This window comes from Aulostomus chinensis, chromosome 20 (genome assembly GCF_037954235.1).
Source record: "Aulostomus chinensis isolate RoL2024-O1b breed Wild chromosome 20, RoL_Achi_v1.0, whole genome shotgun sequence".
In the NCBI taxonomy this organism is placed as follows: domain Eukaryota; kingdom Metazoa; phylum Chordata; class Actinopteri; order Syngnathiformes; family Aulostomidae; genus Aulostomus; species Aulostomus chinensis.
The window spans coordinates 10,185,951-10,202,214 of NC_141339.1; the positions used below are offsets into that span (position 1 = coordinate 10,185,951).

Genomic DNA, 16,264 nt, shown 5'->3' on the forward strand with positions numbered 1-16,264 from the left:
GAAAGATATCATCCCGCTTGGTGGGAGAAATGTCATCACTGTTAGTAGAATCAACATACGTTCAATTAACAGATGAGACACAGCTGGAGGCTCAAACCTCCCACATACCATTAAGGTAGTTAAAAGCTTTTACGGTACCAACGCGCGCTGCTGACAAGAACTTCTCGCTGTGCTTTTAACACACACTCAAAGAACCTTTACGTAAGCTCCCAGCACAGGTGTGTATCCTGAGGAGTCCTGTCACACCAATATTGTCTTCTTGTGATATTTGCAATCCATTCAGGTGCTATTGATTCTTCAGTGAGAAATTAGAGATATAGATGGTAAATAATTTGAGTACTTGTTTGTTTCCCTTTTCCATTGTGTAGTAAAGTCACCACATTAATCAAAGAGAAAAACAAACAAAAAAATAAAACATTTTTGTTCTTTTATATTCTGACAATTCTGCCTTTTAATTTCCGGTTGTAGGGTTTCTCAAACAGAGGTCAAGAGACAATTAGAGGGTTTCTTCTGAGGGTCCTCAGCTAAATGAGCAGTAGTTTAATTCCACGTTAATGTAATTGCTGACATTCATCACTGATCCAGCATTTAAATGTGTAGTTAAAATGACTAGAAGTTAAGTTTGTTATTTCAAAAATATATTTTCTCTACAATTTTCAGATATTTACTTTCATTCTCACATGCTTTTGCTGTGGTTTTTAAAAAAAAAAACTAGAGAGAATTTGATGATGATGATTAAAAAAGGGTGATTAAAAAACTTTTTAATATTTGGTTTTAACTTTTTAATAAATTACTGAAGAGCTTGTAAAAGAAACATGACTTTAACCAGACAATAGCAAGAGAACTTTAGCAAAAATAGCATGCGCGCACACACACACACACACACACACACACACACACACACACACACACACACACACACACACACACACACACACAGGGCAGCAGCAGCTGAGAATTTACATGAACTCATGACGTGTCCAAACCTCTCTGAGCTAAAGAGAGACACATCTCTCCCTCGGCAGTAATAATAGCTTGAAGGTGCCGTGCTTCTCTCTCAGCCACCTCAAAATAGCCATCGAATCCCAGTCAGACTGTTCCAGTTTAGCAGTTATGTCCAACCTCATGTCCATGTGAAGTCTGGACAAGGAATCAGTAGTAATCACTATTGACTTTTCACTTTTGGTCCTGTTCATTTGGATTTCCTGTTAACACCTTCACTGCCAAAGATGTTTTCAGCCTTTTCTGTTAGCTGCCAATATCAACACACATGAGCCATTAACATTTGCCACCTACATCATGGCAACATAATAAATTTTCATGACACATCCATAGTTACAAGTCAACTTCACTTGGAATTTTACAAATCTAATATAAAATTACCCAATATTCATATTCCACTCATTATAAGTTAGGGTTATGGTCAACCCTAACCCTAACCCTATCATAGCCATACAGTGATATAAGTTAAATATCTAGTTATTCCCAGCAGCATTACCTTGACAGCAGAGCAACATCAAGTTTTACCCATTTTATTTGTCTAGATTCTCCACAAAAAAATCTCAGTGCATGTTACAAAAAGACAGCAAAAAAAACCAACCATTTACTGTGATGAGGTTTTTTGGGGACTAGATATTAGGTAGCTTTGCAGTGTGTTTGATACAACTGTGAGACATATTCTGTCAATTTTGAGATTTTTTCCTCCGTTTATATACTGAGGTCGATCTCACTTTAAATTGTCTGCTTGATTGTAAATTTGGATTTTTATTACTTTTGCATTAGTGTGAAGATGTAAGATGCCAGCTATTTAATACGTTTTGTTGAACCCAGAACAGATATTTCTTTCTTAAATGATCAATATTACTTCCATCTTGATATTGACTAACATATTTTGTATAATTTAGACCTTTACAGATACAGAACTGTATCACAATGTCTAGAATTGAACAAACTTTGATTTTGTGCTACAATTTTCCCATGGTATCTGTATCAGTGACAGAGCCAAACTGTTATGAATGAGTAGGTTTATCCCCCTAAAACAAACTTCTGACCATAATGAGGATGGAGCAAGGCTTATTCCCATACCAGTTAAGTATTACTTTATAGCTATTTATTGTTTACATGTCCTGGCAAAGCAAGCTTATACTTGTATCTCTGTGAGCCAACTCACAGTTCGTGAGCCTGTCAGTCAGCTAGTGACTCAGTCTGGGGCCTGGAACCCGAGCCAGCAGAACTATCTATAGTTTATGGAAGAGGCAGGCTGACACACAGACACACACACGCTCTCCCTCTCCCTCTCTCTCTCTCGCTCTCCCTTTCTCACAGTTCATTCAGGGTACTGTTTGTTGGGAGTGTTATTTCCCAGAGTGTGTTGAAGTTCAGGCCGATGTGTGCAAGAGAGAGAGACAGGAAAAGCGTATGTGTGTCTTTTCAGTGTGAATGTGGGTTTTGAAAAGTGAAAGAAGGGACACAGGTGTGTGTATGTGTACAGGGAGACAAACAATGGCCTTAACACATCTTTGTCCTCTTCTCTTCTTCCTCGTCCTCCTCACCCCTCTCTCCATACTGGGACAACGTTACGGAATCCATCAACAACAAAAACAACCACTTCATCTTGGTCTTCATGACAGCTTCAGCCCCACCTGCCACCTAAGTGAGGATGGGGAGTTGCTGTGTGACCGCTGTCAGACTGGTCACACAGGTCCACGATGTGACAGGTAACACACACACAAAACACAGAGTGGATGTCAAAAATGAGTCAGCCTAGACATACATGTTTAATTTGTCTTTAGACTTGAATCTCAAGTCTGAGAATTCATTATTACGTTAGTTATGATTTGATTCATAACAAGATTTTAGACTTTACTTGTGGCCTACTAGCACAGAATTTGTTTCACGACCTTACTGTTGTCTCAAGATAGTGCTTTCATCGTAAAAGGACCCATAATACATCAATCATTATCTGTCATATTTTTCCATTATGCAATCTCTCAGTTCATCCTCTGTACGATCAAAACTGTTTTAGTCTCTTTAAAGTTATACTTCACCCCTAGAAGTTTATTTTGCCTTTTAATAAGGGTCTTGAGCTCATAAAGACAGTTTTCCCTCCTGCATTACGACTTCTTCTCAGAATTCCAAAGAGTCAGCCATTTAGCTTGAAGCTTATAGGGTTGGTGGCTAAAAGCAGCAAAACTTCTCAAAATGTCCGTTTCCAAACTCTCAAGTCTAACATTAACTACAATCCACATCTTCTGTTTTCAGCTGTCTGCTAAATAATCCACAAACACAATTTGAGTTAAAAACTAACGAACTATAACATCTCCATTTGTACTGTGACTGAGTGTGAGCTGGCTGGTTCAACCGCTGGTCATGCTGGATGCCACTGTTAACACATTGGGTTATACTGAAGTTAAATAATTAATTAATTTATGTATTTATTTTAGTTCAAAGCAAAATGTTTGCTGATTACTGAGCCGACTGCTGGACAGAGAAGTTGTAGATTACATTTTTAGATTTAGATTGTCTTTTCTACGAGTCGTCTTTCACGATAAAAGAAACCATTTGTAGGACATCATGTATATCATTCAAAAGCCTTGAAGACTAGCCTCGAATAAAAATGCCAGACATCTTGTGCAGTTGATGGCTGCGTCCCTGTACCTCCTGGGCAATCATCAAAAATGATGGAAGCCTGACAAATTCTCTCACAGAGGTTACTTGAACATATATTTCCCTCATTATTTTAAACCTCCAATGTTTAATTTGAAAATTTGACATTGTAACATGGCAGAAAGTAAGGAAATGCATAATAAGTGCCAATTTGAGTTCTACAGTACCTATACATCCCATTGTCTTTCTGCAGTAGTTTTGTGTGCACAGCTCATTTATGAATTGACTGACATTCTTGTGCTATCTGCGGTGAGCGTCTTTACCAACCCATGACTAATGAGAAGTCGCTTTAGATGTGAGTCTTATTAAAACTTTAGGCTAAGCTGTCAGTTGATGTCACGGAACTGAGTAAATATAGTATTTCAGCACCAAGGCTTAGTGAAATACATCTGAAATATTGCAAGACACCAAACTAAAACTCCACACAGTCTAATGTTTGAGGTAGTAGTCCGTCTTTGTCAGTGTTGTTGGGCAGCAAACCGGCTGAAAAATGAATGTTGTTTGCGCCACATTGGTGAAAATGTGCTTGTGAGCTGACGTGAAACTGCCCACCCTGTTGTCCAGTACCACCTCCTGTGGAAAGTTTTGTCCTTGATTTCCATTCTTGTGTGAAGATCCTCTGTATTGGACATTGGATTGTAGGACAGAATCATCAGGCAGCTCGTTATGTTTATCAACTATTGATCCTGGGCGGTGGTGCAGTGGTCAGCACTGTCACCTCACAGCAAGAAGGTTCCGGGTTCGAGTCCTGGCTCCAGCAGGGGATCTTTCTGTGTGAGTCTCCATGTTCTCCCTGTTCCTGTGTGGGTTCTCTCTGGTACTCCAGCTTCCTCCCACAGTCCAAAGACATCAAGAGGGGACGAGGCTGATTGATACTCTAAATTGGATGGAATTATTGATCCTACTTTAATTTATGCCATATTTTATCAAGGATATAACAGCAAAATGCAGTTCAAAACAATGACTCTATTGACTCTCTATTGACTTTCTATTGAAAGAAGGAGCCATTTTGTTCATTGCTCCTGCTTGCAAAAAGAAAACTGCTGATATGTTGCAGTCTTGTGGGATGAACTACCAACAAAGGAAAGAAACCAGAACTATGTTCAACAAAAGGACATTAAGGAGAGAAAACTGGTGATTAAAGATGTATGAATCCTTACTCATCAATCATCAGCAGGACTATGTTCATGTGGAAAGTGTGCTAAAACTGAAATTTGTAACTGAAATAAGTCAATGTCCTTTACAAGTTAAGTTACCGGAGTAACTTGCTAACATTGATATTGTGTGTGGGTGTATGCTTGGATGTGTGTGAACAAGCAACTACACTGTAAAGCTATGACAACTACTTTATTAATGCAGTCCATTTAGCTTTCTATGAGCCATAACCTTAATAATCCATCAATATGGTGAAATCAGGCTTTAGGCTTGATACAGACATTTTTAATCTGTTTGCTTCCAGCCATTCAGGTGTTGGTTACAGATTTAGTCCCAATTGTTCTCTCCAGTGGGTGTGGTTTGAAGGAATAATGATAGTATCTCTTTGAGGTGATGGCTCCTACAATTATATGTTCATAAAGTTAACAAAATTCAAAATATGGCAGTTTGACCACAGTTATAATGTTTGTAGCTCCGTGCTTCACCTTCTGTTCAAGCCTTCTTGTTCCCATATTGAACCACACTGGAAAATCGTGTATGAGCTGGTTATAAGTTGCATGTCTATGTTATCATTATGTTGCCATTTAAAAGAGACACAAGGTCTGAGCTGGCTGGCCTGCATAGTCTGCATGCCTCGTCATGCTGTCCACAGCAGAAGCTCTTCGTCTGCCCTTTTGGGCTTTTTATAAACCTCATTTGCTTCTAGGGAAGGCAAAAGAACTCACTTTCATTCCAGTTTTCATTCAACAGAATGGCGATAATACAATGCTGCCATTGACAACTGAGGATGTCAAAACTGCTAAACTTAAGAGAACAACAACATTTGATTAGTTCTTCAAAAAAGAAAAAAGAAATCTATGAATAACAACACATGAAAATCTATTTCTGCACATTACATCCAAACCAATTTGAATGACATAACTTCTTTCATATCTTGGCACAGAAAGTTAGTTTCTTCATGCAAATGTATTTTAGTGCTGCAGACAGTGAGCAGATGGCAGATGGTGTAAAATATGAGTCCATACAGATACGTGGCGGTTCCAGACGTCAGGTCGTGCTCGTTTGGTTGTGGATTTTCAAGATGTGACCTCAGGTTGCTGTTGGTGCATTGGTTGGCTAGCTTTAGCTGACATAGCCTGCATGCAACTTTATCTTTACCCACAATTTCTCTGCAATTGTCTGTCCATAATTCCAAAGTATTTCCATAAAGGGCTTTTTAGGTAGGTAGGATCATTCTCTCTATCTCTGCCGCAGACATGTTTGGTTGTAAACTCTCCATCATTAGTTGTTCAGCTCCTTATAATCATCCAATATTGAAGTGAACTGTGACTCAAGCATTAGCTCAGGCTAAAGGGAGAAACCATGAAGCTGACAGCTGTGCAAATATTTATTCTCACAATTGTATTTATGGGGTTTTTTTGTACAATTTTTAAGTTTACTTGCTTTTCTCACTGCTTATACTTGCTTTTCTAATGTACTTTCCTTTCAATCCATCTGTATGAAGAAGTAGCTGGTTTTAATTTAACAAAATGTGGAATTCATTTTAATGCTTTGATAAAAGCAAAGTTGGCGTATTTCTAAATGCTTTTTCACAAGTACAAGGTTCATGGAATTAAAGTCAAGGAATTAGAAAAAAGACTATTTCATTTTTTTAAATAAAAAAAGCTAAAAACTTTAGAGGAATCCTTTACAGATATTAAAGATAGATTAAGAAAAGATATCTTTTGAGCAATGTTGACCTATTTCAATACATGTTTTGTTTGTTGCTAACCTCTTAGCTTATCCACAGTTTTTAGTTGGATACATGCTGGCAGATGGATTTTTGCTTATTATTCATGTTTAAAAAGACATTTCCGAGAATGTCCGGTCATGAAAATCCATTGGTAGAAATGTTTATAAACCCTAAAACTCATAGAACGTGCAAACATGCGCATATTACCTGCAGTTAAATACACAGAATCCTTTACTTCATTACCTTCTCACGCTGCATGTTGTCTCCACTCAATGAAAGAAAATGGCAATGAAACAAAAAGAAAAGAACCTGGTAGAGAAATAAAGAGAGTTGTTCACTGCACAGATTATAGGAGCTGACATCATATAAAATAATATTTGATTGCTAATGGTTATATTGAAAAAGGTCATCAGCAGGTGGTTGTTTCTTGTGCTGTCAGTCTAAGTGATACCTACTGCACACTACCTGCCATTACACTTCATTATGTTGTTACTCATAATTAATTGTAATGTTCCAATTTGTCTGTATTATGGACTTTAACAAAATAAACTACTCTATTCCTCCCATGCTAATAGACTATCCACTTAGTGCTAAGTGATTCTGCTTTTCAATTTAGCTTAAAGCTTTTTAAATGCAGCTGCCTAACAGAAAAGTCGACTAAAACGTTGTTTCCTAAGCTGTTATTTAGGGTTTTTAGGAGTTTTCCATTTTGTCTGAATGTTATTGGACCTTGCATAGTAGCTCAGAGTTGAGTTTTTATTTAGTTTTTGGCATCTTGACCCATTTTGATGTGTCTCGGCTTCATATTGCCTTGTGGGACATTGCTATGTGATGTCTACACCAACTCTAACTCCTCAACAGAGGATGTGGAAAATATCAATTGGACGACAATGGAGGTTTTGGTGGCACAGTGGGAACAAGAAGATAGCCAAGCACCAATACCCTTTCTCCCCCATCAGGAAATGCAGATAAAGCGATGCTCTGAGAATGGTGGAATAAAAGCTACTTAGATTTGGAACCAAGAAGGAGACTCTAGGCCAGGGGTCCCCAAACTTTTTTCTTTGAGGGCCACATAACTTTTCCCTTCTCTGATGGGGGGCCGGGGTCAGTTTGTAATAGAAAAAGTGTGACAATCGTAGGGGTGCCTAAAGGTAAAAATGTATTATTTTCCAGAAAGCCACACTATCAAATTACCCTCTCTGGGTTCGGGTCTAGGATTTTTTTTCTGGGGGTTGCCAGATAGGGGCACAGACTGCAGAAGGGTGGAATAGAATGTCACGTTCTATGCGTATATGATATAGTTACTAACTGACTGTGTGTTCACACCAAACGTGAATGTGAATTTCACGTTGCATTATTCACGCAAATTTGACTGCCAGATCATTTTGGTGTTCGTGTGTTTTCATTCGCACGAATTCGTTCACTTGCCCGAGTAGCGACTATTTCCAGCAACGTTTCTTTTCGCCATTTCACCATGGATGTACAAAGAACTGTTGCGATGTACCTGCCGTGAAAGGCCGAAATACGTCAGAAAACTAAACGCCGTCGTATCTGGGTTAAAAACACCATTTAGAGGCGAGCTCAGCTCGTTGAGCGAGCTCCTTGAGGGGCTGCGTCTGGATAACTGCTGGCTAACTAGGATCGGTGACAGAATTTCACGAATGGACACCAACTTATTCAACCAGTTCTTGTAATTTGATGCATAGTGTCATATAGCACCAGGTTCCCACACACAGCCACAATCAATATGATTGAAAATATGAATATTTTCAACTTGCGCAAATGACGCGAATTTTCGCATCACGCCCGCCCGACTGAAAATTTGCGTCATTCGCACGTCTGCATAGACTTTTTATGGAAACTGTTTGTGCGGAAGTGCAAATTCGCATTTAGTGTGAACACACAGTAATAGTTAATAATGAAAATAGTTCATAGCTAAGGAATATTGTCTTGCACAAGCCAAATTTTATTATCAAATACAACTACACGTATATGAAAAAAAAATCAAAATGCGTCTCTGGTATTGTTCAGGGGGCCAGGCCAAATGTGGAGGCGGGCCGTATCTGGCCCGCGGGCCGTAGTTTGGGGACCACTGCTCTAGGCAGACAGAGCAGTTTAAGAGGAGTTTATTGCGACTGAGTTATAGATGTGGCTGAGAGTTTGATGGAGGGCTTAGTTAACACAGACAACAAGCAGTTTTTGTGCTTGGAACAGAAAGAGAACTTAAAAACTGCAGCCGAGAGCAAGTTAGAAAAATGATAATTGATTTGGTAAAGTAAAAAGGTTTGATTTTTGTACACACCTGGAGTCAGAGTAGAATTTTAATTTATCAGTCGCTCTCAGGAATAATGTTTTCATAGCCCGTCGAATTGCAGTGATATCTCGAAAAAATCAATCATTACACTCACTTTGCAAAACAAAATAAAAATATTGAACAAATACATCAACTAGAAAGCACTTAAGGAAGGCATAACTCTGCCAAGGCGAAATACAGTGTTGCTGTACGTCGCATTTTGATGTAAGTCAAGTGACGTTTGTTACATTAGGCTTACTTCCTGTAACCACTAGGTTGTGCTATGACTTAAATTCAGCTCTAAGCATGTGAAGTCCAGTTTCTACACTTTTCATGTTCTTGTCCTCCTCTCTTGGTAGCAGCGAAAGTTCATAGTCCTCAGTAACCTGTCAACAAGTTCTCAAGGTGTTTCTAAGTATATTTGAGATGGATCTGGTCGTTTCAGAAGGAGTACATCAAAATGTTTAAAAATAAATCCTGTCTGATTGGTTGTTGCCACTAGGTGGCACTACCTCTAACCTGCCCCAAAATTCAGTGGGTTCGTCTCTGGTCCATTCGACCGTATACCCCTAATAGACTTTGATGCTAACTGGGCTCATAGTCTGTGTGCAATACTGCTGACAGACAGACAGACACCATCAAAAACATGACCTCCTTGGAGAAGGTAACACTTTTCTTTTATTTATTTGACTTGTTAAAGATAATCCCAATAAAGGCTGTACACTCGATACATTTTGTGATTATAATCTGATTTATCTCATTTGCATGTCTTTTTCCCATCCTGACACTTTAGACTGAAAACCAGATGTCCTCAAAATACATAAACTTTGCCAAATCTGGCATCATTATGATTTTATAACTGGTGTATTTTTAGGTGTCACATGCAGCACCCATCATTGTATGGAAAGAACACCAACAGATAGAGTTTCTCATCAATCTTGTTAGCTCATTCTGGACCATTTCCTTTCATTGACTGTCGAGGTCAGAATCCAACCTTTAGGGACGACTGGTTTGACTGCAAAAGGCAAATAACAGCTGGCATGGCCGCTGTCGATTCCTCTCACATGAAGTGTCGTACATTATGTGGAGGTTTCCAGTTTTCGCACTATACTGAAAAGGCGAAACCGTTAAAATTAGTCATGATGTCATAAAATCACACTTTTATGTAAATATTTCAAATCCAGCTCTGCATCGTTCTGCACAGCAACAGTCAGATTACATAAAGCACCAGTTCTCATAACACAATTTGGGGTTAATGTGAGTATTTTCTCTCATACAAAAAATGCTCTTTACCAAACAACATTCAAAGTTAAAGTTTAAAAAAAGCTCTTATTTATTGTGGGTTGAACGCCGGGCTTCATTATCAGTGTGTGTTAATTCATATTTGATGAACAGTGGTAACAAGCGAATAACTTTACAACTGTCAACAGACTTTAAAGTACAAACAGAAATATCCATGAGACAACGCAAACTGTTTGTGTTACTGCTGCAGGACTCAATTACTCTCTGTTGTTAGATTGGTTTTCAGGGGAAATAAATAAAAAACTCTTCTCAGTTACTTAGTTGCGTATTTGTAACTCCAGAAAGTCAGAAGATTTACCGTTGGGGACTTCACTTCCTCGAGACGGGTGACAGAAATAGTTATTTTGTTACCCTCATTATCTGTTTGCATTCAGTTGACTTTTGCTGAAAATGTTTTTTTCAACCTTAAAGGTATAATTCACCCAAAAATCAATCATTGCACTCACCCTCATTCCAATGAGAGGCTAAAAACGTTGCGTCAGCAAAATTCCTTGAAGCAACTTGGCATGTTGAGGACTTAGGACTGTTGAATTACGTACTTTGAACGACCAGCAAGGAGGCATTTTATTCCTTGGTCTCCATTCTCTTGAGTTGTTTGGGAGATTACCACAGCGCCTTTTCCTTTGAAACTCCAGCAGTTTTTTGGGAATGAAAAACGGTACAGCAGCCTGAGTCGATAATGGCTGAATTATTATTTTTGGGTGAACTATCCCTTTAAGTGGCAGGAAGGATTACTATTAAAAACAAAAGTCATATTGAAACACAAGACCATATTGACATAAATTCCCTGCCTAACTGCAAACACACTCAAGTGGGAATGACATAAAAGAAAAAATCTTAACTGAGACCAAATCTGCAACCTAAGAACAACCTGCCCCAGTTTATTTTAATTTGACAGGAATTTTTCAGTAACAGAGAAGACACAAAATGATCTTAAATTGCTTTAAGAGCAATGGAAAAATGCAGGAGGGAGGAGCAAAGCCTACATTTTGTTGCCACTGACTGACTTTATAAAACTAAAAATACATAACATATGACCCACACCCCTCTCACTCTCTCTTCCTGTCACTTTCTACCAGTTGTCTACTTCCTGTACAGTCCACTGAGATGGCTCAGACCAGGTGTCTGACCCCCTCCTCCTCCTCAAACTCTGCACTCTTTTCTATAAATACCTTGACTTCCTCTGGAGGCTCTTTTGAAAAAGAAACCGCACATAGAGTAGAGTCGAATTGAATAGAATGAAATAGAACAGAACAGAATAGAAAAAAAGCATTGAGTTAATCTTGCAAATTAAACACACTTCCCTTCCCCTTGTCTTACTTCATATCATGAAGTACAACTCTCCTCTTGACTATGAGGATGTACTTGATGCACTAGATACAAACCAACAGCAATACACATGCGCACACACACACACACACAAACTTCAACAGCCCACACACATACACACACCAAAGCTAATAAACCTGTTCTATTGAGTACCAAGGAGGGTCAATGGTAATAATGGCTGCTCTTGACTCTTTCCCACTTTCTGTCCTGTCTTCTCCCTTCTCTGTAAATTCAATTTTCATTCCAAAGTGAGGACCTCTCCCCTCCTCCTCTCTCCTCTCCTCACCTCACCTTTCCTTGCCTCTCCTCTCCTTGCCTCTCATCTCCTCTCTCTCTCTCGCCTCTCATCATCTCTCCCTTCTTCACCCCTTCCTGTTCCACCTGAACTCTCTAAAGCCTGTGGAGCTTCATTTCAGCCCAGGCTTGATTTTATTTATTCATTTATTCTTTCAATGGCTCTTGCCATGCTGTAGCACCCTTTGGTTGATATGTTTTGTAGTGTCTGGACTTCCTCCACGCTAGAATTAAAAAGATAAAAATAGGAAATGGTGGGACACATTTGTCCTTGCTCAAGGGTACTGAGCCTTCTTGGAATGTTTTTTTTTTTATCTTTTTTTTTTTAATTTTGTAACTTTGTCATAAACCAATCATTAACCATCAATAACCATTCAGTAAGGTTAATTGAATAAAGAGCTTTTGATTTGTTCACCAAAACACAAGGATGAACTGAAAAATGGCCCTGGACTTCTCTGTCCAGGCCAGTCTGGGGTAGTTTGGCTATGTAAATCTCTCATGTGAAAACACATACAGGATTGCCGCGAATAGATGTGTTGAGTACAGGGTTCATATGGTCATGAAACTTGGAAAAGTCACCTGGGAATTTGATTATAGCCATTTATAGGCCTGTGAAAGTTTTTAAAAGGTAAATAAAGCTAGAAAATTTGGGGAAAAGTCATGGAAATTTGGGTCACAAATACATGCGCGTTGGAGATAGACTTGGAAAAAAACCTCTTTTCAATTTGTAACCACATAACATTAGATATAGTTGAATGTACGCTGGTCAATTTTGAAATAGATTTCTCTTTTTACTTCCCAGTAAACAGAGATTTGAGATATCATGTCTTACTGCGCACATATGGAAAGGTCATGGAAAAAGTCATAAAAATTTGAAAAACTGAATAAGATGAAAACGTTCTCTGCAAAAGACCAAATCCTGATAATTGAACTCATACGCCTGTCCGAGACCTCTCCTGAGTGATCTTGTTCTTTTTCCAAGTGAACCCTGATGAGTTTCCATTGCAGTGAGAAGACAAACCAACCTGATTTCAGGAAATGAACAAAACACAAAGGTTTGTGGGCCGTCTGTGCACAGTGGTTGGTCAGATGGAAACAAACGGAGAAGAAACTTTACAGGGAGATGATTATAGCTCATGCTCCAGCTAATTTGTTTACATGCCACACAGCAAATGTATATTTTAACATCGGTTTCCTCAGTTTCATCTTGATACAAGCTGAAAGCTGAGGGTTTTTTTTTCACCTGCTGAGAGCTGTTGGATCCAGAAGAAAGAAGAAGAGCTGACCTATATCATGTTTTCTTTGAGACCTGAGAGATGAGCAACACTCTATTTTTCAAGTATTATTTACTACATGAAAGCAGAAACACTATTTTCTAGCAAGATGGTTGTCTATTCTTCTCTCCGCTATTTTAATGGAGCCTCATTTTATATCATTCTAAATAAAAATAACATTTTGTCCCCACAACTTTGATGCATCCAAATGTAGAGGCAAATCACAGTCCCTCAATTTTGTGTGATTATGGCATCTTTGAAATGATTCTGATAGGGGATTTTATTTGAAAAAAATGTGACATTTCTTGTGGAGGTTTCTTGTATGATGTCTCCAACAGAGTAGAGGAGCAGCTGTATTTGCTGCCATTTGCTTATGTGTCAAAATATTCCCTCTTTTCATGAAGACATGAACTCTCATTTTAAAATGCATCTACCATGAAAAATCCTCATGCCTCTATGCTGCCTCCTAGATGTGCCAACGGATATTACGGCCGACCCACTGTGCCAGGAAGCTCCTGCCAACCCTGTGATTGCCATGGTAACCTGGACCTCTCCGTACCTGGCAGCTGCGATCCAATCACAGGCCAGTGTCTGCGCTGTCGCCAAGGTTATGGCGGAGTGTCTTGTGACAGTTGTGCTGAAGGTTACTTCGGAGACGCCATCACATTAAAAAACTGCCAGTGTAAGTAAACAGAAACATTAATCAATGAAACTAAGTTATTTGTTGCTATAATCACTGAATCATGTCTTCATAAAAGATTGTGTTAAACTGATTGGTTTACCACTAACACAACAAATGTAGGTGATTTCTTTGCTGACTGCATTCAGCAGTCCTATGATGTATGTGTTGCTGGTAGGTCAGCATTTATTGGTACACAACATCTGCATGCCATTTCCCTGAATTGAAGAGCCATCCTTAAGACTTGGAAAAGCTTTTGTTTGTTTGTTTGTTTCTTTGATAACTCTTTTTATTATTTCCACTTCATTTACCTCCAAAGCCATCATCAGCGTCATCTGTAGCACAGAGATTGATCGAGGCCTGCAACCTTCTCAAAAAAGGAAAATAAAAACTAAAAAAAGCAACATTTCTCTGGGAGTGACCGTAATCAACACTTCTATGATGAATGTTGATAAGATTGTACGGTTGAGGCAGCTATCATACTTTGCTCTGTTATCAAAACTCCATTTGAAACCGAAAGTTTCATTGTGATCGTGTTTTGGCAACTCCTGATGGTAGCATATGAATTTATTCCTTGCGCTCAACTGCATCTACATCTCTAGTTTCTTCCTTGTGGCTGAGACGGAGCAAACATTTTCTAATCATCATCCAACAACAGTTTGATATACTGAAATAAATCCAATTCTAAAAGGATCAATGGGGGAAGTGGTTTGGAGATGTGCGTGTTAGGGGAAAAAAATGTATTTTCTGTGTTGGTGCGACATGTGGTTACATTTTTAGGATGCAGCACGTCGTCCCACGCTGTAGGTGGTGACACTCAACAATTTGAAGCACAACCTTATTTAAGTTATCCCGAAAGCTGCGACACTGAGCAAAAGCAACATGCCTGATGCAGTTTGTCTCCACATTATCTATAATTGACAAAGTGAAGATGTTCAAATCATATTTTTTTAAATGATTGTAAAACATGCCTGCTAAGAGGGAAGCATCTTCTCATTAAAGAAAAAGTAGCTTCAGTGTCTCAGCAGAGGTGTTACACTGGAGAGGAGAATTTCCTCTCTGAAACTCAATTTGAGCTAAATGATACCTTTAACCCTTCCGCAAAACCACTGAGTTGATAGTACACCATCTGGAGTGTGTGTGCGCATGCGCGCGCGTGTGTGTGTGTGTGTGTGCGCGTGTGTGTGTGTGTGTGTGTGTGTGTGTGTGAGAGAGAGAGAGATTTTACACTGGTCGGCAGATGCGTTGTAGGAGGTGTGATTTCGGGGCGGCCTGCTGACAGCCAGCTGTGTTTAAGAGTGAGAACGAAAAGCATACCTATAAAAAAGAGGGTAGCGACAGAGAGAGAGAGAGAGAGAGGTGGCAACAAATGAAGACGTACAGATGGCGCTTGTTTGTGAAAATCATTATTAAGAGCTTCGCTGTTGATGAAAGCGCCAGCTCTGGTGGGAAAGGTGGCATAGAGACAGTTGAAGAGATACACATCTCACACAGAAGCACAAAAGGCAGGTAGACAGACTGACACAGGGTATTAATGTGTGTTTGATAGTTCATTGTTCTGTAGCTGTTTTCCCTCTCCACACAGCTAAATGGTTATTGATTAATCAGCCTGATCTATTGCTCTACTACAGCGCTGATTGGCTGCTCGTGTCTAGGAGATGGAGGGTGGTTATTGATCCTGTACGAATGACAAAAGACCAGCTGGAATTATTAAAACACAATAACTCGCTTTCTCTCTCTCTCTCCCTCCTCTGTCAGTCTCTCCGTCTGTCTACCTCGCTCTCTTTATCGCTCCCAGTCTTAATGAATTTTATTGAGTGGAGCAGGAGAGTTCAGGTCGAGTCCATTTGTGCTCTATTAGACTGTAAAAATCCTCGACTTTTTCTTAAAATGTCAAAGTTCCCATCTGCTGTTAGTTCTGCTGCGGCCATTTTTCTGTCCCTGTCCCTTTCACCAAGCTGCTGGATAGAAAAGTGTTAGACTTAACGGGCTAATTTGGTAACTACGTAACAGATTAAAGGAAATGAACTCCCCCAACTATTCTTCACTCGAGGAAGTCTTCTGGAAGTTGTTGAGAAGATACCGTTGTGATGCTGTCACTCTTTGTCCTGTTACAAAGTGGATATGCAGTAATTCAATAATGTAATTAGACTTCCTTCGTTCCGCTCAATGAAGGTTTCATAGATGCTTCATGTGGTAGATCAATAAACCCTTTGGGGACATCTCACAATTCAGATTATATCCTTAATGGACTGTCTCCCGCAATCCTCCATGCTGAAGCTATGAGGAGTTATGGAATTTATGGATTTTTTATGTAGAGTTTTTTGATGCTTTTGATTCCAAAGTGCTTTTAACATGAATGTGTCCATGTGCGATCATATCTTAGCAAGATATTTGGAACCGAAACATTGAGAAAAATCCACTTTTTTTGTCTTGTCAGAATTCTAATTTCACACTTTGAAGAGATGTGATTTTGTTCACTCATGGTTAAATTGTTACTATAAAGGTATAGATTATATTTTTAAAACTACGTGATACGA

At 39.1% G+C, this 16,264-nt stretch overlaps 1 protein-coding gene across 1 annotated transcript in view; it reads left to right on the top strand.

The window, feature by feature from the left end:
- lama2 (laminin, alpha 2) overlaps positions 1-16,264 on the top strand; it is a 234,998-nt gene that overhangs the window by 122,717 nt on the left and 96,017 nt on the right. Inside the window, exons 20-21 of the mRNA XM_086188853.1 lie at positions 2,631-2,717; positions 13,516-13,727. Of these exons, the coding sequence (XP_086044979.1) occupies positions 2,631-2,717; positions 13,516-13,727 (299 nt within the window). The remainder of the gene's footprint in view (positions 1-2,630; positions 2,718-13,515; positions 13,728-16,264) is intronic.